Genomic DNA, 25,042 nt, shown 5'->3' with positions numbered 1-25,042 from the left:
TTTTGGGGGCCTCAGTATTACATCCCTGCTTTTTGCAGATGATGTGGTGCTGTTGGCTCCTTCAAATTGGGCTCTACAACTCTCACTGGAGCGTTTCGCAGCCGAGTGTGAAGCGGTTGGGATGAAAATCAGCACCTCCAAATCTGAAATCATGGTCCTCAGTCGGAAAAGGGTTGATTGCCCCCTCCGGGTCGGGGAGGAGATATTACCCCAAGTGGAGGAGTTTAAGTATCTTGGGGTCTTGTTCACGAGTGAGGGCAGGAGGGAGCGAGAGATCGACAGGCGGATCGGTGCAGCGTCTGCTGTGATGCGGACGTTGTATCGGTCTGTCGTGGTGAAGAAGGAGCTGAGCCAAAGGGCGAAGCTCTCAATTTACCGGTCGATCTACGTCCCAACCCTCATCTATGGCCACGAGCTATGGGTCGTGACCGAAAGAACGAGATCCCGGATACAAGCGGCCGAAATGAGTTTTCTCCGCAGGGTGTCCGGGCTCTCCCTTAGAGATAAGGTGAGGAGCTCGGTCATCCGGGAGGGGCTCAGAGTCGAGCCGCTTCTCCTCCACATCGAGAGGAGCCAGATGAGGTGGCTTGGGCATCTGATTCGGATGCCTCCTGAGCGCCTCCCTGGTGAGGTGTTCCGGGCATGTCCCACCGGGAGGAGACCCCAAGGAAGACCCAGGACACGCTGGAGAGACTACGTCACCCAGCTGGCTTGGGAACGCCTCGGAATCCCCCGGGGAGAGCTGGAAGAAGTAGCTAGGGAGAGGGAAGTCTGGGCTTCCCTGCTAAAGCTGTTGCCCCCGCGACCCGGCCCCGGATAAGCGGTAGATGATGGATGGATGGATGGATATATTGATATCAACTCATATGAAATATTTATATGTGGTATACTTTTCAGTTATACCGCCCCAGGGAGTAAAGTTTGTTTGCAAATCCCATATACACGAAATGAATCAAGGAGAGTTGAGGCAAAAAAATGATTACAGTATTCGGTTATTGTACTCACAGCATACTCCCGGAAAGCTGCTTCACAGCCATGCAGTCATAAAAGGTGAAATCCCTTTCTGCAACCGTGACGTTGCCAAAACGAAGAGACAAGAGGACTGTGACAAAATCTGTGAGGACCAAAAATCAGAGGAAGAACATTGAAAAAGTTAACATAAGTTGGTTGATTAAGTCTGCTTCAGAAAGTCTCAAGAGAGGGGTGCAGGATTCTTCCAATTACACTGTTAAGTTACATTTTGGAGCATTGAGAACAAAGATGGGCTTTCCCAAAACAATTACCATCAGAGAAAATTAGGATAAATGCATAGGCCAGTTCAGTCTCATGATATAAATGTCAAAATCATTCAATGGTTTGAAAAGAATCTTCTCGTAAATACAGTGGAGGGAAAAAAAACAGACCACTGGCACAAGTTGTATGCATGATCAGAGACGATCTGCAGTGCTGTGAATCCATCCATTCAGTTTCTATACTGCTTGTCATCACACGGGTCACAGGTGGGATGGAGCATATCACACTTGACTCAAAGTGAAAGGCAGAGTATAGTCTGAACTGGTTGGCAGACAATCGCAGGGCACATTATTGAGAGACAACCATTCACAGCCAAGCGATTTCGTCTTCACCTGAGGTAGCTTCGAATAGTTTGATTTCCGCCCTCAATAAAATCACTGTTTCAAAACTGCATTTTAATTGAGCTATTTAAAAGGACAGCGACATTGTACACCATCTGCATTCACAAATCGCAACTGTCAAAACAAAAAATAGTGAAATACTTATGGGCTTGATGAAATCTTCTCTTGCATTTTCGGTCTTCTAATTAACTGATTTTTAATTTCCTATATTGCTTTCTAATTAGCTAATTTTTAATTTCCTATATTATTGCTGAAATTTTGCAAATATTCCCCATTGTGGGACTTGTATCGACACCACTCGAGTGAAGCGCGACTCAGCAGACGATATTTCGCTGCTTTCCGCTGTACGTGCATCAGAAGGGACGTGTACGCACGCGCGTCTTTTGGCTTCAACCAATCAGTGCTGACGCAACGGACGTTACACATCAAAGAGCTTTGACAACAGCTAAGCTAGTGAGTTGAGACGACACAACGCTGGAGGTCAGATGGACACGCTCTTTCGTAATCAGTTTTTTTCCTTTTTTTGTCCAAATACATATTTTACGACAAATAATAGCTGTCTTGTCCACGACGTCTTTTTTCGTTCACCGGGGTCTAGCCAATATGTTTATAAAGAGACCAAAATCTTTTTAACCCTATTTTATCATTTGTTTCTAGACTAAAGAAAAGCATTCATGCATTTGTTGATATCTTCTTGATATGCTGCGCTTGTATTCAGCTGCATCAAATCTGAATGGTAAGCAACGCATGCAAGGGAATACCAATTCTGAGGAATGTCATCATGATACTTGCCTAATTTGACAGCATTTTGGTTTTTACCTTTGTGGCTTTTTACAACGCATGTGGCATCAAAGTCTCTTTTAATGTTAGAATTTTTAACTGTGAGACCAGATGAACATTTACATTTTTCGCAAAGGCACCTCGCCTTGTTCAGTCGCATTAGCAAATCTTTCCAAATGTATTTATGTCACCAGCCAAATTAGAAGTGAGTGGATGGGGGTTAAAAAAAACAACATAAAACAAAAAAAACAGGCAGTGACCGAGGCATAACGAGCCATTTACAGCTCTATCTTGTCAAATGCACCGCTAACTTAAAATATCATCCAACTAACTCAAAATATCTTCCAAACTGAAATAGAGATGAGCTGAGTAAAACTGAGTCCTGATTTGAGCAACAGGAACTGGAGACAAGCCAGGCAAGTGCCGTGGGATCATCAGTCATTTTATGTGTGTAAAAGAGCGAGGCATGGATGGCTCTTCTTTCTGCAGCAAATCTGTATAGGGTGGGGGGGGGGGGGGGGGTCACTGTGTGGGACTGGCCAATCACAGAGTGTGAAGAATGAATACATGAGGAGTTACCCAATGGGCACGAGTATGGATATGATAAGCTGTATTCGTTTCATGATTGTACTCTGCAAAAAGGCATTCTTGGTAATGGATACTCTAAAACGAGTACCTGGGTCAGCCCTAGTTCAAACCAATAATGAAACACAATTGTGACCTGCTTTAATTGAAAATCCCGATTCCAACAGACGGGTTTTACACATGCACAAAAAAAAAAACTCTCACCCTGTCCAGCAGGTACCATAGGTACTTGGCTGGTGTGTGGAGAGCGACAGGTGACCACACTTCCAGTAACCGTGGCAGGGATGTGGATCTCTTGGAAGAAACAGGAATAGGACTCAGCCTTTTCTAACACCGGAAGCCCCGGAACTGACAAAGACACCTATGGAGAGAATAGGTCAAGTATTAATCACCTTTGAAGTACCTCGTATCATCATCCATTTATGTTCAACACCACCTACCATTTGAAACAACAAAGCTGACAAATGAATGTCAAAATGTCCTCATGGCGAGAAAAGTACACGCGAACGTCTGGCGAACATCGAGCGACCGTTTGGCCAATGTTTGAACCAACTCTGACGGGAATGCAACATTCCCTACCTTCGCAAATGTTTGCTGCTCGGTGAGATAGGGGCTGAAAGAGAGCTGGGATCTTGGCTCTAGGGACTTGAAATGTCAACACTCTGTCAGGGAAAGAGCACCAGCAGGTGTGTGAGGTTGAGAAGTTCTGACTCGACATTGTCTATACCATCTTTTCCGGACTATAAGTCGCTCCTGATTATAAGTCGCACCAGCCATAAAATGCTAATAAAGAAGAAAGAAATGTATATAAGTCACACTGGAGTATAAGTCACATTTTTGGGGGAAATCTATTTCATAAATTCCAACATCAAGAACCGAACTGTGATCTTGAAAGGCACTTTAAAACTAAAATAGAGAACAACAGGCTGAATAAGTGCACAACACGCTGACGTTACATGACGCATCAACAACAAACTGAGAATGTGCCTGGCATGTTCACATAACATTAAGAGTTATTCCGATAACTGTAGCATAAAGAACATGCTAAAAAGTTAACCAAACCATCAGTGTCACTCCAAATCACTAATTCCAACAAAATCTTCCTCCTCTGTGTCACTTATAAACAACTCCGCCAACCCCGGAGGTAGAAAATGCGGCACTTCCTCTTCTACGTCGCTTACGTGAGAGTCATCGTCAGGTTTTTTTAATCATTTACCACCAATGTGGAACATATCAACACAGGCCTAGAGTACCCTCTTGTGGATTAATGTGAAAATTAATCATTTCACACGAGTGGCTCCAGTGTATAAGTTGCACCCCCGGCCAAACTATGAAAAAAACTATGACTTATAGTCCGGAAAATACGGTAGTTCGCCTTGACACACCACTTGGGCTCTGATACCCGTCCCGTTGAGAGGGGTGAAGCCTGAGCAGGTGAAGGCATTGTTATTGCCCCTTGTATTGGTGGTTGTAAATTGTACTCTGGTGGATGAGACGGTAGCCTCCTTGACTGTTTGTTTGTGCCTCTGCACCAAACAGCAGTTCAGAGTACCCACTCTTTTTAGAGTCATTGGAGCGAATGCTGGAGGGAGTGCAGAAGAGCGCTGGCACAAGGAAGTCCCTCATTCTACTGGGGGACTTTAATACTGATATGGGCAATGACAGTGAAACTTGGAGGGGTATGATTCGGAACAAGTTGAGTCGAGTTCCCTGACAAGAGGAGTTTGAATGTCTATGAGCGCTGCCGCCAAGCAGAAGAAAGCAGGCAAAGTCGTATTCATCTAATGGACACAATGTAAAATTTAACAAGAAATTAAAGAAGGCCACTGAGCAGTTTGTCTCTTTTGCAAAGAAAGAACTAAGAGACTCTCTTTTTTCCTGGGTTTGCTACATCAAATCAGAATTATAAAAAAAAACACACATTTCAATTTGCTATGTAATCTTATGACTTTATCATCGTAAAATTCAAAATGCATTATCACTTGGATTTATTGAACAGCATTTTTATCTCGCCTTTCATCTGCACACTTACTGTCCTGGTTTCTTCCTTGCTGATGTTTGATGGGTTGAGTGCTTGGATAGCCAGACACTGCTGTTCCATGTCAAAGCTCCAAAGCCACTGGCCATGGTGTTTCCCGAGCCGACACTCTGACTGCAAAACACATCTGTGTGGAAAAGGCCAGGGCTGTATTTCATTTTTGGGCAACACTGCCAAGTGTTCTGAATGTAGTTTTATATGGAAAACTCCTCTGTAAATTACCTTGCATTTATCCATACAAGTCAGCCAAAATAGTGCATACACACATCAGTAAAATATTGGACACTTTGGCCAACATCACCCTAGCACTAATTCACCGTGTACTTAAATATTTTGAAATTAATGGCAATCATTTTGAGCACCTTTTGGTATGGTCGAGGCTAAAGCTGACTTGTATTAATTTTGTGATGCCTGAATAAATTTGGTATTGAAATATTGAGGCATGTTTTCATTTTACTGATGTGTCTACATTTTTTGGGCTGACTCGGTTAATTGTAAGATTATTTTTTCGAAGTGATTGTCTGAGAAAGAGACTCAATAGTCTAACCCGGCGTGCCCGATACATCGATCGGTCAGTAGCTCGCGAACTGTATTTGGTCAATGAACTGTTTTAGTCACGTTTGCTGTAGTGCATCTTACCTTCCCTCTAGAACACACCAGCCACAGTAGGGATCATGGGCCTGCAGGCAGGAGTGACAGTCAGGGTGCTGCTTGCATTCAGCTACTGGTCTCTTTTGCAGCTGTAATCAGAACAACACTTCTAAGTTTAGCTACGCAAAGCATCCATCATAGGCTCCCAAGAAACATGCTTGAATTACAGACACTTTAAATAAGAAAAATAAGAAAAGGTAATGAGGATAGGACAACAATAGGCTGCCAAAGGAGAAAGGGGATATTTGAATTAGAAAACAAAGCATCCCACACAAAGGTTTTCTCTTTGGGCTTAGTCTTGCTAAAGAGGCAAGGGAGATCTGAAAAATAGAATATTGCAACAACATACTGTATGTTTTTACCATGTTATGGGTCATGATGAAGAGATGCTGCTCCTCTTCATCCAAGACGAGGTCTGAACTGATGGCTGTGTTGTGATGAATGGAACTTATGGCGTATTCCTCCACTTCACCGTTTGGCCCCAGGAACACCTGAGGAATGCAAATGCACATCGACTATGTGTGAGGTGCAGGACCACATCAACTTCCTAAAGCTACAGTTATTACGTTACTCATATCCTGAGCAAATCTGAAATATATGATTTGTTGAATGCTCAACCCTGAGCTGTCAATGTATTGTGGTGGAAGTGTTTGTTTGTCCCAATGATCCTTTGAACCAAGGTGTGAAGGACTTTATGCCTCCAGCAGTGTCATCTGAGGCAAACTGGTCCAAGAAAGCAACTCTCAGCCCCCCATGATGTATGCATTTTGTTACCCTTGCATTTGAAATCAAGCATTTGCGATAATTGGTGATCAGTTTTTCACATCGCTGTGGAGGAACATTGGCCCACAGATTTTCCAGTAGACAACAGAATTCAGAATCCCATCAATCACAGCACATTGTCTTGGTCCTGCGGAAGCCAGGCAGCCCCAGGCCATCTTCCAAAAACTTTGACTCATCAGTTCAAAGAATGTTTTTCCAAAGATTTTGAAAATGATCAAGATGTCTTTTGGCAAATGTGAGACGAGTCTTTGTTTTCTTTTTGGACAGCTGTGGTTTTCACCTGGGAACTCTCACATGGATGCCATTTTTGGCCCCCAAAATGTCTGTGTATGTGACTGCTGTGACAGATTTGAGGCAAAGTCAGAACATAATCTATCTCGCTTCCCTGATCTGCGAGTTTATCTGCACGTTCGGTCATTTTTTACTTCTTACTACTACTTTCTATTTACTTCAATTTGCAAAAGAATATTGAGTAGGAAAAAGTTGCACGATTGTCTGTTTTCATGCATGTTTCCACAGTGTCTGGTTGAGTAAAAATGCTCACAGCATATCACCATAATTGGCCTGTATTTGTCACGATCGGTCCCAGTTACAAGAAAAACCGACAGGTAAACTTGAGAACTTGAACAGCAAGCAGTTGCCAAGCTGAGAAAAAAAACAATCACAGCCATGCCATTAAAATGGCTATAGCCAGGACAACCGTTTAGAATCCCCTGAAAAAGAAAGGAGCCACTGATGTTCAACGGCATCAAGATGGAATACCAGGGAAAACAAAAGGAAGCTGATCATACACATAATGAGTGCTGCATAGAAAGAACCTAAAACAACTGTTAGTGACATCAACAACTAAGACCAGTGGACACAGAGTTCATGAACATGAACAAAGATTAGATGCTTCACTAGGTGAAGCTAACCACTCATTTGTAAGAAATGACCTCGGAACAACAAAGGACGGACTTCAGTGCAGGACATAGATACTGAATGGCACAATAGCACAACCCCTTGATGAAACAATGACTGGAAGAGGCTGTGATGAATGCCTGGACAATCATCAACAAAGAAAATGCAAATGCTTTGGTGTTGTTATTTGGACACAGACTTAATGTACTGTACTTAATGCAAGCAAATGTTTTGCAACCAATATTGAGCCTTACTCACTATTGCTCAAGTCTTCCGTTCTAAATAATTCTCCATTCTAAATTATATGAATGACATCAGATGGAAAAACATGAAAGCTAATAAATAATGAATTTATATATAAATTCATTTATTAACAGTAAGAATAAGAAGAAAAATAAACAATATGAAAAATGAAATATATTAAACCTCAAAAACAGTCAAACCTGTTTTCAACGTGCCACTTTCACTTTTTCACCCCGATAACGTTCACATCTCAGAGTCCCGATTTCACGTAATTCATTTTCCATTTGCCAATTTTGCTTACAACAAACATCTTTATAACATAAACACCAGATTTTTCCCACAAGAGTGAAAATGCATTTGTTACAACTAGCCATGGGAAGCTAAATGCCGCCCATTGTATGAATAATTATGAACTAAACTACAGAATGAGATGTGGTGTCAAAATTCAGCTGTAAGTTAAAACCTAAAGCTTTGTGGGCCAATACAGGAGGGAAGTGTGACAGACTGCTTCACATCAGCCTTTAAAAGATATTTCTATCATGTGCAAATCAGTTTTGTTCCACCTAAAAAAAATTGTAAGACAGTCAAATAGCAATCTTTCTAATGGATTCCAAATCAAATCCAGTGCAGGTCAGGAGGAATTCTACATGAACCCTCAGGCAATTTTGTGCGCACGCTTGTGTGTGACAGATAGTCGGCGTTTGATTACTATGGCAGAGATGCAGGCGCGGTGTTATCCTATTCATTGTGTCATGCAAGTTGATTGATTCTTCAGGTATGTGGATATGTAAAGGATTTAAAGTCAGTTTGGAATTAGTCACTCTTTGATCTCAACTTTTCAAACAATCCAGTCCTCTATAACTGTCCATCCATTTAGTTTAAATCCCATTAACTGCTGCTACACCAAAAGTTTGACTTGAAGAAAATTTTGTTGGCAAACAATAATAAAACAATAAAGGGTTTAATGCGGCCCGGTAGTCCAGTGGTTAGCACGTCGGCTTCACAGTGCAGAGGTACCGGGTTCGATTCCAGCTCCGACCTCCCTGTGTGGAGTTTGCATGTTCTCCCCGGGCCTGCGTGGGTTTTCTCCGGGTGCTCCGGTTTCCTCCCACATTCCAAAAACATGCGTGGCAGGCTGATTGAACACTCTAAATTGTCCCTAGGTGTGAGTGTGAATGGTTGTTCGTTTCTGTGTGCCCTGCGATTGGCTGGCAACCGATTCAGGGTGTCCCCCGCCTACTCCCCGAAGACAGCTGGGATAGGCTCCAGCACCCCCGCGACCCTAGTGAGGATCAAGCGGCTCGGAAGATGAATGAATGAATAAAGGGTTTAGAGCAGAGGTGGCCAACCAGTCAGAGACGAAGAGCCAATTTTTTAAATGTGTTACTACAAAGAGCTGCAACATACCCTTCCTCGTGCGCGCGCACACATACATCATTCGCGCACGCACGCACACACACACACACACACTTTTTTGGCTAAGGATCGACTTTTGAAGCGACCAACTTACAACGAACGACCCGATCGTGCATGTGCGTGTGCAAACCCACACACACACACACACACGCACGCACACACGCCCACCACGATGAGCAACAGTCGGAACGGGCCGAAAATGAACTAACGCTCAAGATACGAACAAACTATTTTTTTCCCCCACCCATTTCCTTCTCCCACCCCTTGCGGTCGACTTGGGACCAGTTCGCTGGCTCCTGGTCGTGTCTGATCGACGTATTAGGCACCCCTGCCTTAAAATCTGAGGTAATTCGCTGATTATCTGAGCGCTTAGCGCCATTGTCTGCGCATGAGCGGTGATGCAGTCATCTGATTGGTTTCTCTCTATGTCAATCAAGTAACGGTATTGATGATATGATATGATATGATTGATGAATGGCATCACCACTGCCGAGGCGTTTTCAAGGCTTGTCGTGTGAAAGCCCGGGAACCACATTGAACCAACCAAGGAGCTGCATGCGGCTCACGAGCCGCGGGTTGGCCACCCCTGGTTTGGAGTTATAAAGAACATTGTCATCACAAACCACATTAAAAAAAAAAAAAAAAAACCTTGCAACATTTTGCACTGGGCTGACCTGAAGAAAAACAAACAAACAAAAAACACAGTGTGATGAAGCCTTTATTTTTCTCTCTTTGACGCAAGGATAATCTCATATCGTGCTTGTATTATCTGGAGCATCGGCCAATCACACCACATGATTTTTATCTGACAGGAAGCTATCTGTCGACCTACGAGGGTTGTCCCAATCCAATCACGTGATCGAAAATGGTTGGTCGATCACGTGATTTCAGGTGATTCGTATCGGGTGAAAAAGATACTTTTTATTATTTTCGGAACATTTAAAGGTGACAAAGCTACAACATATTTCAAATGTACAAACACGTCTCCTTTGCTGCGCACACCTTTCCTGCAGGCAGAGACATAGGGGTGGGTTTGATTTCATAGCTTGGAGGGAGAAGCAAGTCAAAAGATGCTCCTAAATACATCTGCCTTGCCTGATATAAAGAAGCCTCCTTGCTAAATGACATCCTCAAAGAGTTGGGAGAGCTGAGAGTGTGAGAAACAGGTTAGCGATTGTGATGTGACCAAACAACATAACTTCAAATAGAAGTTTAATGAGTGTCCCGGTAAATTATATGGTGACAAGCAAGCTCGTTCCTCACTGGCTGTATTTAACGGCGTCATAAATCAAGAGCGTCACTTCTTGGAGAAGTCATGTATGTACCGTATTTTCACGACTATTCGACGCATCGTACTAATGGCCGCAGTCTCATTAATGGGTGACATTTCTGTATTTTACACATACACAGGACGCATCGTACGAATGGGCGCAGTTTTACAGTGGTAAAACATATGCCAGCTTAAACATACGGCATGCATGCGCGCACTCTAACACGTTAGCTTGAAGCATTCGGTAGCATGCCAAGACATACAGATAAGATAAAAACACGTTTTTAAAAAGGCAACGAAAGCAGAACTGAGTTCGGGTGTATTTTATTTAGCCATCGTACAATGTTCTCACGTTTATCGATCAATCATCACCCAGAAATCCATCAAAGTCCTCATCGTCTGTAGCAGAAGCAGAGGACTGCACATCTCAGTTGTCATTGAATGCATCACATGCTAGTGTGAGTTGCTACGCATTGCCGAGCGGAAAGAAGGAGTAGCAACAGCAAAGTCAACATTTCCCTCGTGTGAAGCTTTCCCACATTTGAAAGTAAAGAACAGAGCGAAACATGGTGGCAGCGCGTGTGTGTGTAGAAAGAATTGAACAATTGTGCAAGTACCGTAATCCATCAAAAACGCCGCGTTCCCTCTCGTTGTTGCGTATTGTGGCGTAACTCGCGAAGCGCTGCCTCTCACTCTTTGTAAAGTTGTGTTTGCCACCGATCATCCATTGTTCCCATGCCGTTTGCAACTTTACTTTGAACGCCCGGTTGACGCCAATGTCCAGCGGTTGGAGTTCTTTAGTCAAGCCCCCGGGAATAACGGCAAGCTCAGAGTTCATTGGCTTGACTTTTTTTTTCACCGCTGCTGTGAGATGGGCACGCATGCCAAAAGCATAACCGGTGGCTTTAAGTTTGAACTGAGCTTCGTAGGCGTGTCTTTTTGTCGAATTTATTTTCAGGGGTTCTTAGAAACCAAAACCGGCGTTGTTTTGCAACAATGCACATTTCCACACTCTATACAAGTGTTGGTACTGGCTTGAGGCGTACCGCGCCACTTACACGCCCACCCTTCACCATTGGCGGACTAGCTTGCCTGTCCTCTCTCTCCCTCTCTTTCTCTCTCTCCCTCTCCATATATGTATATATACACGCCCACCCTTCCCTGATTGGCCGCATGCCTGGCCACAGTCACTTCCGCCTTTTCTCTATATAAACAGCATGTCGGCTGTCAGTCAGATTTTGGAACTCAGCGCATATAAAGGACGCTCCGCACCATAAGGCGTACTGTCCATTTTGGAGAAAATTTAAGACTTTTAATGGCGCCTTATAGTCGTGAAAATACGGTACTCAAACACTACGTCGCTACGTGGACTTGTCATTTTAGCCCTCACGAGCCTTTAAATAACGATGTACAGTTATTGTTTAGCATTAGATAAATCAAATGTATCAAACAGAGTAATCCCTCATTCTATAGTAATGCTTTTTTGGGCCATTCAATCAATTACTATTTTGGGGGGTATTTTTTTTTGCATCAATTAAAAATACACGAAAATACATTTATATAACGCACTCCGCACATCAGAATGTATTGTGTTCTAAACCAACACCGCATCTCCAACCCCCAGTCTGTCTCCTGGGGATTCTCAAGACCTGCTCTGACATTGTCCAGCACATGTTCAACCTGAGCCTGAAGCTGGGAAGAGTTCCACAGTTGTGGAAAACTTCATTCCTGGCCCCAGTGCTCAAGACCCCACACCCGAAGGAGCTCAATAGCTACAGACCGGTGGCGCTGACATTTTACCTGATAAAGACGCTAGAGAGATTGTCCTCGCCTACCCGCCACCGCTCGTGAGCTCGCCTTGGATCCACTGCAGTTTCCCACCAGCCAGGCATCGGCGTGGAGGACACAATCATCTACCTAGCACTGTGAGGATCACGTTCTTTGATTTCTCCAGTGCCTTCAACACCATCCAGCCTAACCTATTGGGGGACAAACTGCAGCACGCCGGAGTGGACCACCACCTCATATCATGGATTACAGTTTACCTCACAGTACTAGCCACAGTACGTCAGGGCACATAACTGTGAGTCGGACCGGCTTCTCTGCAGCACCGAGGGCGCTGGAGGGAACTGTTCTGGCTCCATTCCTGTTCACTCTCTACACCTTGGACTTCAGCTACATGACTCCAACCTGCCACCTTCAGAAGTTCTCTGACGACTCCGCGTTCGTCGGTCTCATTACAGAAGGAGATGATCGGAAGTACAGGGGACTGATGGAGGACTTCGTGGACTGGTGCCTGCAGAATCACCTCCAGATCAACCCCGGGAAAACTAAGGAGTTGGTTGTTGATTTCTGCAGGAAATGGTCCTCATCTTCACCAATGAACATCCAGATCCAGAGTACGGACGTAGAGAGGGTGACCTCCTACAAGTACCTGGGTGTTCTTTTCAATAATAAACTAGACTGGTCTACCAACACAGACGCTCTGATCAGGAAGGGATCTTGTTAATCTTCCTACTCAGAAAACCTAGGTATTTTGGGGGTCAGCGGTCACTCCTTAAGACCTTCTATGATTGTGGTGGCTTCAGCCAACCATTATGGCATATCTGCTGGTCAGGCAGCATCTCAGGCTGGGACAGAGAGAGACTGGACCGACTGGTCAGGAGGGCCAGTTCTGTCCTGGCTGCTCCCTGGACACTCTGGAGGAGGGGGGCAACAGGAGGATGCTAGCTAAGCTAACAGGATGTGATGTTCATCTCTGGCCAAAGTGCGAGGGGAGAAGCCCAGGGTCCCCAGTCTGGCTGTCCAAGCACTCCAACAATTCTCATTCTCCCAAATCAGCTGCAAGAGGAGGACAGTAAAGCCCTTGGCGTTGGGTATGAGCCAGAGCCAGACAAGCTCCGCAGCCTTGCTACTATCAACTTCTCAAAGAAAAGGGAGAAGATGAGGACTGGGCTACTCTTAAGAGAGGAGGAGGTCAGGAGCAGCACTCCTAACCCGCTGAGCCGGCGTTTGCTTCTTGGCCAAATCGCCAGCCTCAATGACCCTATCGGTCTGGTCTCCCTTGCAAAACAGAAAGGGGTAATCCTTGTAAGAGAATAATTTCAAGAAGCAAGAAAAGATTGTCCAATGAAAGACACATGGGATGATGACCCGCTGTCACCAAGACCGGGAGGCAGCTGTTAGACTATTCGAGGAGTATGTAAGGCTCGGCCAAATAAGGTACGACCGAAGCCTCACACCCACTGTAGCCTTAGGTCCCCCCAGATGGGATTACATCCTCTGATGGGAGTTAAGCCACTTACGGAGCCATACTTAATCTTTGCTTGGAAACCGAGCCTGGTAAGGTCATCATGAGGCTGGTGGAGTCAAAGGCCAAGCTTAATCCTCTCGACCAGAAGAGAGATGGGGTTAAGGAGGAACTGTGCGGTACAGTAATCGCTACTTGCTTGTAGAAATACTTTGAGAGGCACTGCCGCATCCCAGTCAATCATTGGGTACACTTAGTAGACAGCCAGACGATCCTTGGTGCAATCCAAAAGGACAGCTATCGATGCCAAACCTTCTTGGCAAACCAAATCGGAGAAATTCAGAAAGCTGGCCCAGTGAACGCTTGGAAGTGGGTTCAAGGATGCTTTAACATCGCTGATATCCTCACAAGGAGAGCGACTGCTGAGGAGTTGGACGAGGACTGGGAGTGGCAGACGGGGCCTCAACTCCTGATGTGGCCTGAAAGTAAGCGGCCGGTGAAGACTGCAAGTGAAGCCTCCTCGCTGCCCATCTTCAAAACCCTCCTCAAAACTCACTTGTATTCTTTGGCATTCGACTCAGCATGACTTAGATTTGTTCTTGGTTTTACTGTTTGGTGCTTTCTACCGTCTTTATTACCGATTTGTTTTACTGTTTATTGTATATGTTAAATTGCTCCATGTACAGCACTTTGTATGCAGCGATGGCTGTTTGTAAGTGCTCTATAAATACAGTTGACTTGACTTGAAGTCGCTTCCACGGTCGCTGACGAGAGCATCAAGAGGCTTTAAAAATGCGCATTCTCCGCCGTGGTCACAGGCATCAGGAAAAGAAAAGGAAACGTTTGATGAAAGACTACTGAGCTTGGTAGACCGGGGACCACTCCACCTCTTTCTATCCCACGGGTGCGGGTCGTGGACCTTGTGCGCCTCATTGGGCCTGTCAGATTCAGCTCCTTTGCAAAGCTGTGTGGGACGGTTGCCTGGACTCGTTGGATGGTGGAGGACTAGTTAGGAGGCAGCCACCAAGCCACTGTCAATAGAACCCTAAACCCAGTGTTACAGCTGTTGAGAGAGCAGAACCTTGGGCTTCAATGCTTCGCACTTGAAGCCCAGGATGGATCTGAGTTCCAGGATACAACTATTGACCGACTCATGGTCCGGACCGATGAGGGCACACGACTCCTACGCTGTGGAGGACACATTCAGTCCTGGAATAAAAGCAAACGTTTCCTTCCTCTGTTCCCTGTGCATACAAGACTGGCCACATTACGAGCCCAAGAGGCTCATGAGAAGAACTACGAGAGGGTCACAACAACTCTCCTAGACACTCGGAATAGAGCCTGGATCATATAGGGCCATCGAGTCATCAGGAGAGTAATAAATGACTGTATCCACTGCCGAAAGCAAGAGCTAGAGTCTGCCAGCAAATGATGAGTGACCTCCCGTTAGAGTGCACACAAAGGGCAGGCCCTTTTGAGTATACAACCCTGGATCTGTTTGGCCCTGATGAAGTCAAAGACGTAGAGTCAAGGGGAAAGCAAGGAAGAAAGTCTGGGGAATAGTTTTCTGTTGCATGGCTTTGAGGGCAGTCCATGCCGATGTATGCGATGACCAATCATCAGGAAGTTTTCAGCTGGCCTACTCCTGCTTTGTTGCTCTCAAGGGCCACCCATGCAAGCTATGGTCCGACAAAGGGACAAATTTCATCGCAGCTGAACCCGCCCTAAAAGAACTCCAAAACCTGTGTTCAGACGTCATCTGTTGAGGACATAACATCCAAGAACGTAACGGACTGGCTTCCACCCCACTGATGCGCCCCACCGAAATGGAGCGGCAGAAGCTGCTGTAAAACTGATAAAAAGAGCCCTTATGAGTTTGAATGGAGCAACAGATTCTCTCACCTGGGGTTAGTTCTAAACTTGACTGTTTCACAAACAAACAAACAAACGATAACATAATTATAATGCTGATGAACTGTTCACTCACTGTCACCGAGTGGGGCCTTTTGATTATGTGTTGGTGTAAATTACCTGGAACTCAGGAACTTACCGTATTTTCACGACCATTCGGCGCCCCGTATGGTTGGGCGCAGTCTCATTAATGGGTGCTATCTCTGTATTTTACCCATAGACAAAACACACTGTATTATTGGACGCAGTTTTAAAGTGGTAAAACATACGCCAGCTTAAACATACGGCATGCATGCGCGCACGCTAAAAACACGTTAGCTTGAAACATACGGTAGCATGCCAAGACATACAGATACAAGCTAAAAACATGTTTTTAAAAAGGCAACAGAAGCAAAACTGAGTTCCGTTGTATTTTATTTAGCCATCGTACAGTGTACTCACGTTTTTCGATCAATCATCACCCAGAAATCCATCAAAGTCCTCATCCTCTGTATCAGAATTGAATTGTGCAAGTACCGGTAATCCATCAAAAACGCCGTGTTCCCTCTCGTTGCCAGAGTCACACTCATTGCCATGTGGCTCCACAGAAATGATGCCGGCTTTGCCAAAAACTCTAACAACAGTGCAAACAGACACATTCGTCCAAGCAGCCACAATCCATTCGCAAATTGTGGCGTAACTCGCCCAGCGCTGCCTCTCACTCTTTGTAAAGTTGTGTATGCCATCGATCATCCATTGTTCCCATGCCGTTCGCAACTTTACTTTGAACGCCCGGTCGCAACTTTACTTTGAACGCTCGGTTGATGCCGATGTCCAGCGGTTGGAGTTCTTTAGTCAAGCCTCGGGGAATAACGGCAAGCTCAGAGTTCATTTGCTTAACTTGGTTTTTCACCGCTGCTGTGAGATGGGCACGCATGCCAAAATCATAAGCGATGGCTTGAAGTTTGAACTGAGCTTCGTAGGCGTGTCTCTTTGTAGAATTTATTTTCGGGGGTTCTTAGAAACCAAAACCGGAGTTGTTTTGCAACAATGCACATAGTCACACTCTATATAGAGTTGGTACCTGCTTGGGGCGTCCCTTGATCATCCACTTACACGCCCACCCTTCACTCATTGGCGGACTTCTTCGCCGCACGCCTGTCCTCACTCACGTCTGCCTTTTCTCTCTCTCCCTCCATATATGTATTTATACACGCCCACCCTTCACTGATTGGCCGACTTCTTTGCCGCATGCCTGTCCACAGTCACTTCCGCCTTTTCTCTATATAAACACCGTGTCGGCTGTCAGTCAGGTTTTGGAACTCAGCACATACACAAGACGCTTCGCATCATAAGGCGTCCTGTCCATTTTGGAGAAAGTTTAAGACTTTTAATGGCACCTTGTAGTCGTGAAAATACGGTAAGTGGGAGGTGTTGGATTTACCTGGGGCTTTAAGAGGGGCGGGGCTGCCACTGACAAGTGACCATTCATTCGATGTAGAGAAATCGGCATCGCAGTTTGTTTCGTTTGAAAATCACTTACTTCGTCATGAGCATTGCCCCAATGGTGAGCTATGTTTGTGTCCACTTGTCTTTGTCAGATCTGTAGAGTTATCTTTTAATAATAATAATAATAATACATTTTATTTGAAAAGCGCCTTTCACAACACCAAGGACACTTTACAGGCAAGAGCAAACAATAAAACCACAGATAAAATTATAAATAAAAAAGAGATACATTTAAGTGGAATAAGCAAGTCTGAATAGGTGGGTTTTGAATGTGGGAAGAGAATCAATGTTACAAATATTGGGTGGAATGAGTTCCAGAGTTTGGGGGCAGAGCGGCTGAAGGCTCTGCACCCCATTGTGCTGAGACAGGCCGAGGGTATAGAGAGGTGGAGGGAGGATGAAGACCTGAGTGAGCGAGAAGGAATGGAGATCTGAAGATCTATAAAGAAGTATTTTGAAACTGATTCTATGTTGAACAGGCAGCCAGTAGAGCTGTCGGAGGATGGGGGGTGATGTGACGGAAGAATCAGAATCATAATCAGAATCAGAATCATCTTTATTGGCCAAGTATGTAGAACACACAAGGAATTTGTCTCCGGTATAACACGCTGCACTAGTATCATCGTAAACAAGAAAATCATTGAACCATTTTAGAGTAACCACTAGTTTTGTAGTACCATTTTGTGGTGCAAGAAGAGTGACTATGTCAGTGACTGTTTAAGGAGTTAATGGCTAGAGGGAAGAAGCTGTTTAAGTGTCTACTGGATTTGGTGCGCAGGGATCTGTAGCGTCTGCCTGAGGGGAGTGGCTGAAAAAGGTGGTGGGCAGGGTGCGGGGGATCCAGGAGGATTTTCCGTGCCCTTGTCTTGATTCTTGCAGTGTGCAAGTCCTCAAGAGTGGGTAGGGCGGTGCCAACGATTTTTTCTGCCGTCCTAACTGTCCGTTGAAGTCGGATTTTATCCTTTTTTGTGGCGGCCCCAAACCAAACCGTGATGGAAGAACACAGGATTGATTCGATGACTGCCGTGTAGAACTGTCGTAGCACCTCCTGTGGCAAGCCATGCTTCCTCAGCAGCCTCAGGAAGTACATCCGCTGCCGGGCCCTTTTCAGGATGGAGATGGTGTTGACTTCCCACTTCATGTCCTGGGACACTGTGATTCCCAGGAACTTGAAGGTCTCGACGGTTGACACATGGCAGTTGGATAGTGTGAGGGGCAACTGAGGAGAAGAATGTTTCCTGAAGTCCACGATCATCTCTACAGTCTTGAGCGTGTTCAGCCCGAGGTTGTGTCGGCCGCACCAGAGCTCCAGCTGCTCCACTTGTTGGCGGTACGCAGACTCGTCGCCGTCTTTGATGAGACCGATGACCGTGGTGTCGTCTGCGAACTTTATGAGTTTGACAGCTGGATCTGTTGAGGTGCAATCGTTTGTGTAGAGAGAGAAGAGCAGTGGCGAGAGGACACATCCCTGTGGGGCTCCAGTGCTGGTGGTGCGTATTGATGATGTTGTTGCTCCCAGTCTCACCTGTTGTGTCCGTCCCGTCAGGAAGCTGAGGATCCACTGGCAGATCGCAGGGGACACACCGAGGTGGAGTAGTTTGGGGGTGAGGAGTTCCGGGATGATGGTGTTGAACGCAGAGCTGAAATCCACAAACAGAATCCTTGCGTAGGTCCCTGTGCTGTCGAGGTGCTTGAGGATGTAGTGCAGACCTAGGTTGACTGCGTCTTCCACAGACCTGTTTGCCCGGTAGGCAAACTGGAGAGGGTCCAGCAGGGGTCCAGTGACGTTTTTTAGGTGATTCAGCACAAGGCGTTCAAAGGACTTCATGACCACAGACGTCAGGGCGACAGGCTTATAGTCGTTCAGTTCCGATGTTGCCGATTTCTTGGGAACTGGGATGATGGTAGACTGTTTGAAGCAGGATGTGACCTCACACAGCTCCAGGGATCTGTTGAAGATCTGTGTGAAGACCGGAGCCAGCTGGTCAGCGCAGACTTTCAGGAAGGAGGGGGACACTTTGTCGGGCCCCGGAGCTTTCTTGATCTTTTGCTGCTTGAAGAGCCGTCTCACGTCCTGTTCGTGGATCTGTAGTGGAGAAAAAGAGGGTGGGGGGGTAGGTAGAGTGGTTTCTGGTAGAGGTGTGTGTGTGTGGGAAATGGTGTGTGTGGGAAATGGGGGAAGAAGGGGGTTCTCGTAATGATCCGGACTGCTGAATTCTGAAAAAGTTGAAGTTGAAGTTTATGGAAAAATTTGAGATGGACGCCGAAAAGAAGTGAATTGCACGAGTCGATGCGGGAGGTGACGAGGCTGTGAACAAGGATATCAGTAGTGTGAGGAGTGAGAGAGGGACGGAGACGGTTGATGTTAACGGAGGTGGAAATATGCGGACTGGGTAATAAAATGGATGTGGGAGTGGAAAGATAGTGAGCTGTCGAGGATGACACCTAGGCTCTTGACCTGAGGGGAAGGAGATACAGTGCAGTTATCAATTGTGAGGAAAAAATTGTCGGCTTTGCATAGAGTGGATATGGTACCGATGAGGAGGAGTTCTGTTTTGTTTCTGTTTAGCTTGAAGAAGTTATGGGTGAACCAAGATTTGATTTCTGAGAGACAGTGAGAGAGGGAGGAGGGTGCGAGGGAGGCATCGGATTTGCTGAAGAGGTACAGCTGGGTGTCATCCGCGAAGCAGTGAAAGTGAAGACCAAATTTGCGAAAAATATTGCATGGCAGAAGAAGGTAGATAATGAAAAGGAGGGGACCCAGGACAGAACCCTGGGGAACACCAGAAGTGACAGGGAGGGATTGTGAAGTGAAGGAATTGAGTTGGATGAACTGAGAGCGGCCAATGAGATATGAATGGAACCGATTTAGGGGGGTGTGGGTGATGCCTATGGTGGAGAGTCTATTAAGGAGAATGGAGTGCGAAATGGTGTCGAAAGCTGCACTCAAGGAGGATGAGGATGGAGATTAAGCCAGAGTCTGCTGCCATGAAGAGATCATTTCTGATTTTTATGAGAGCTGTTTCTGTATTGTGACGGGGACGGAACCCGGACTGGAATTGTTCATAAAGACTATTGCAGGTTAGGTGGGAATGGAGCTGAGAGGCAACAATTTTTTCAAGAATTTTTGAGATGAAAGGAAGGTGAGAGATGGGGCGTAGGTTATTGAAGTAATTGGGATCTGAACTGGGTTTTTTCAGGATTGGGGTCACAGCTTCGATTTTGAAGGGGTTAGGAAAAATTCCAGAGGACAGAGAGGAATGAATAATGGCTGAAATGAATGGAAGCAGAGATGGCAAGCAAGATTTGACCAGACCTGTGGGGAGGGGATCTAGCTGACAGGAGGAAGTCTTGGATTTGATAATGAGATCTGAGATTAATGAGCGATGGGGGAGTTCAAAAGAGGATAACAGTTGGCAGAGGGGGGAGTGATAGAGAAGAGCTCAGGTGCTGGTGGATTTTGTTGAGTTTTTTCAATGAAAAATAGGATGAGAGCGTTGCAAGTGTCAGAGGAATAAAAGTTAGGTGGTAGAGAGACAGGGGGTTGAGTGATTCTGTTCCAGAGGGAGAAGAGAAGCTTCGTATTTCCGGCGTTGGACCGGGTAAAAAAGACAGAGCGGGACTTGACAAGAGCGAGCATATTGAGGATATTGATTAGACCAGAGTTATATTGGGAAGCCAAATCGTTAGGAGTGGAGTCTGTGTCCAGAGTCAGGGTGGCGATCCGTGAAGTGAGACAATCGATGCTAATATCTTTAATATTATGGTAGGTCATGATACGGGGTGATTTGGCGACTGAGAGTTGGAGGATAATGTTAAATGAGATGAGGAAGTGGTCCGTTATTGGAAGTTCATCAGCAGTATAGGTGGAGGGGCTAAGACCAGAGCAGCAAATCAGGTCCAAGGTGTGACCTTTGATGTGTGTGGGAAAGTCTACAAACTGATGGAAACCAAAACTGCCAAGTGAAGAGGTGAAGACAACGGTAAGAGGAAGGGCAGGATTGTCCATGTGTATATTAAAATCTCCCAGAATTATTATATTTGGAGATAAAGAGGAAAGATGGGTGAGGTTTCAGTTCATTTAAAAAGTCACTATGAGGTTTGGGGGAGCGGTAGACTATGGCAATAATCGTGGGAGTGGGTCCAGATATTTGTCAGGCAAGACATTCAAATGAGGAGAGTGAAGGAAGAGAGACTGGAAGTACTTTCCACTTCTCGCGATATGATATCGCAAGACCACCTCCGCCACCAGAGCTTGGACATGTAAACAAATTCCGGGGGAGTTGAGTCGTTGAGTTGTGAAAAGTTGCCAGGAGTTTGCCAGTTCTCGTTCAAACAAAGAATGTCAAATTTACGGGCAGCGAGGATATCTTGGATAAGATTACCCTTCCCTGTAAGTGAGCGGATGTTGAGTAGCCCGAAGTTGAGGTCGGCAGTGTCGCTGTTTCGAGGACCGTTAGCCGACCCAGCCAGACCGGCTAACACCCGATGGTCGACAGACCAGCCTGCGTTTCTGGGTGGGCGACGGGAGGATGACCAGAAGGAGGTTATGCTGTTGGATCGGTTGAGGCAGAAGCCCCAACAAGACCCACGGTGGTGTATTTCCAGGAAGGAAAGCGAGCGATGTCCGGGAGCAGATGTAGAGCAGGAGGAGGGCCCAGCCATTAGAAGCGGAGCTTGAGGAGCTCAGCCACCGAATACTGGAGCAGACCCTCAACAGGTCGATGGAGGAGCGACATGGTGGTCCACAACCGTAGAACCCAGACACAGGCCCTGCTGACCCCGATCACGGGGCACAACGGAGCGGAGATGGCACAGGGCCTGGTCCGAGAGCGGAGCAGGTAGGACGCTGAGACGCCGGGATGAAAACAGTCGAAAATGGTTGAGGGTATGAAGCAAGAGTCGATTGGGGGCTGGAGTGGAATGATTGTCGTATGAAAACAGTAATTCCGTGCGAGAACAGGAAAACTGTCGAGCGTAAAAACACAGTAAAAACACAAAAGTTAGAAAGCTGCGGCAGCCAAATGCGCAAGCGTTCATTCAACCTGGAAGTTAAATCATGCTCGCCTACTTTGTCTGTTTTTTCTTGGGTCCATAGCGCATTATGTTCGCTGCATCGCAATCACAGTTGCTGTTCGCATTCGGCAGATGAAACAAGTCTTGCAATCACAGTGGTGTCTTGACTTTTTATTATAATTATTTTTTGCATAGTTGCCATGTCATGTCTGTCCAACTGCACTGGAATGTTTAAATTAGAAATTTCCGTAATATGCTTCTGGGTTTGACTGCTGTGACTTGTCATTTTGTTCGGTTCCACTTGGTAGGTTTCTGTTGTTTGGTTTCTTACATTTAGACTAGGAGTAATGATGACATATACATATACCTGTATATATATATATATATATATATATATATATATATATATATATATTAGGATATATTAGAGCTGTCAGTTTAGCACATTATTATTGGCATTAATTTTAACGTGATTAATTTTTTTCTCGAGATTAACGCGGCACATGTCACAGTGGATGTTACGTTGCTCTATAAATAAACCAGAAACAAAACAACAATCGTGCTGCACAGGTCCACATACATGTTTTTTCCCTAGCCACGGCAGCGCGAGACACCAAATACGGATACTTAAAGAGTTTATAAATGGAAAGTTTACTTTGAACAAGTTGCCAGATAGTTCCACTGACAAGACCAAAGTTACCTGGATGTTTTGCAGTAGTAAACTGAGCTATCATCATCACATGTCAAGTCTGAAATACCACTTAATGGCCAAGCACATTGAAGCACAAGCACAAGAAAATGGATAACACGACGAAGAACAAATTTGCTGAAGCCATAGCTAAATGTATGGCTACTGCATGCAAGCCTGTCAACATTCTCCACAGCCAGACTCAAGTTGAAATCATTTGCATTGCATCTAACGACTACACTACGAATTGCCAGCGAGAGCCTCCATTACAAGCTATGAACAGAAATTGTACGTAGCGGAGAAGGCTAAGATACACCAAGCGGGAGAAGACACCGTTTCGGGACAAAAATAAGAGATAAGGTTGATAAGCCTCTGGTGAATAAAGAGCAGGCATGACGTTGAGTTCGAAGTATGCCACTGACGCGATTGTTACTTGTTTGGAACTATTTTGTGTGGAAGGTTAGTGTGTTGCATGTCCCTATAAATAATGGGGGTGGAGCTTCTCTGTGTTTGTCTGCCAGCGACGGTGCACTGAGGCACGTCGAGAGCTCAGCGGTGCAGTGGTCGCGACCGAGCAACCACACTGAAAATAAAACGTCTCCAGTGTTGTCATCGAACCAAGTGTAGTCATCCGAAATTATGTCTACACAAAACCGTAAGAGACTTCCGCGCAAGAAGGACCAACATAGCCTGACTGCTGTGTTCAAAGCAAACTTGAAACAAAGTATGCAACCATGGCTTAAATCCACTAAAGACTGAGTACTACAGTGAAACTCCTCAACAACGAAATCATGTTTGCAGCAAGATTTTTTTCACAACAGGAGGTTTTTCACTGTAACAAATTTGACCTCAGATGTAAGCACCCACACACCCACACACACAAACGTATGTGTACTAAGGGTGTGGAAAATAATCGATATTAATCGATACATCAATGTGCATGTGTGCGATGCGAGTGCATCGGCTCATTCACTGGGTACGACGCGATTGACGGGTGAAATCGAGATTCATCACGATGAATTGGTGGGTATCGGTAAAATCCGATTCAAGCACTGTTTTATTCATGTTAAACGTCACGTATCTGCCCTTTCCTAGGTGCATTGAATGCACCATCATTGTTTTACGTTTTGTGTTGAATACGGACGGTAGCCGTGCGTCACATACAGTCCAGTACACAACTAGCGAAAACAAAACAGAAGTTTTTCGAAATTCGAGAAAGCAGCTATGATTTAAGTGGTACCAACTTATTCAAAAAAACTCAAAACAAGAAAAAACATCAAGCAAAGAAGTGTATCTATCAAAGGTGTTAATCCGTGGAATAATCTCGAAACGGACCTGAAAATGAGTAAATCGCTTGCCGAGTTCAAAAACAAATTCAAAAAAATAGTACAAACAACCAACATCAATCAGAGTTCATCCATCCATCCATTTTCCAAACCGCTTGATCCTACACTAGGGTCGCGGGGGGTGCTGGAGCCTATCCCAGCCGTCTTCGGGCAGTAGGCGGGGGACACCCTGCATCAGTTGCCAGCCAATCGCAGGGCACACAGAGACAAACAACCATCCACGCCCACACTCACACCGAGGGACAATTTAGAGCGCCCAATCAGCCTGCCATGCATGTTTTTGGAATGTGGGAGGAAACCGGAGCACCCGGACAAAACCCACGCAGGCCCGGGGAGAACATGCAAACTCCACACAGGGAGGCCGGAGCTGGAATCGAACCCGATACCTCTGCACTGTGAAGTCGGCGTGCTAACCAATGGACTACCGGGCCGCCCTCAATCAGAGTTAAAATGATCAATTCTAAACATTAAATATAATGATAAATCAGAACTAAGTTGATAAATAGAGAAAGGTATTGAAATATCCTTTATGAATACAAGAGAAAATTGACACAAGAGTGCCAGGGTGTGGATGTATATAATCCCGATACAAACCAAAAGTTGTAAAAATATCACGGTTAAGGGTAAAGTATGAGCCTTAATGGAGACTTCTTTCTTCTTACTTTTTTTCTTTTCTGATTGATATAAAAATGATTTATTAGATATAAACACATAACGGGGAAGGACTAGATACGTTTTTTACTTCTTCCTAGTCCCTTGAATATAATGACTGTGTTGAATGATGACTGATTTCTTTCTTTTTACTATTTTATCTACCTTATTTTCTGACAAATTATTAAGGTATATGTTTTATGTTCAATAAATAAACAAAACAAACAATAAAGCATTCAAGGAAACGTCCGTTTATTTGAATGTCTGTCGAGCCATGGGACGCTTCGTAGTCCTCGATGGCCATAGTTAGCTCTCGAAGGCTAAAAACCTTACGCTAACTGGAGCGCTAATAAGAGAGAAGCGCTCCAGTCAGTTTTTTAGCCTTCGAGAGC

At 45.2% G+C, this 25,042-nt stretch overlaps 1 protein-coding gene across 2 annotated transcripts in view; it reads right to left on the bottom strand.

The window, feature by feature from the left end:
- The window catches only part of plxnb1b (plexin b1b), a 211,945-nt gene that overhangs the window by 68,568 nt on the left and 118,335 nt on the right, over positions 1-25,042 (bottom strand). For both annotated transcript variants that reach the window (XM_052074990.1, XM_052074991.1), the window contains exons 5-9: positions 6,051-6,179; positions 5,677-5,777; positions 5,032-5,164; positions 3,204-3,360; positions 1,006-1,114 (exon numbers count right to left, since the gene is read on the bottom strand). In XM_052074990.1, coding sequence (XP_051930950.1) covers positions 1,006-1,114; positions 3,204-3,360; positions 5,032-5,164; positions 5,677-5,777; positions 6,051-6,179 — 629 coding nt within the window. The remainder of the gene's footprint in view (positions 1-1,005; positions 1,115-3,203; positions 3,361-5,031; positions 5,165-5,676; positions 5,778-6,050; positions 6,180-25,042) is intronic.

Source organism: Hippocampus zosterae, chromosome 9 (genome assembly GCF_025434085.1).
Source record: "Hippocampus zosterae strain Florida chromosome 9, ASM2543408v3, whole genome shotgun sequence".
Classification (NCBI taxonomy): domain Eukaryota; kingdom Metazoa; phylum Chordata; class Actinopteri; order Syngnathiformes; family Syngnathidae; genus Hippocampus; species Hippocampus zosterae.
The sequence above is the reverse complement of the archived record's forward strand: the minus strand, read 5'-3'. Positions and strand labels throughout refer to the sequence as shown.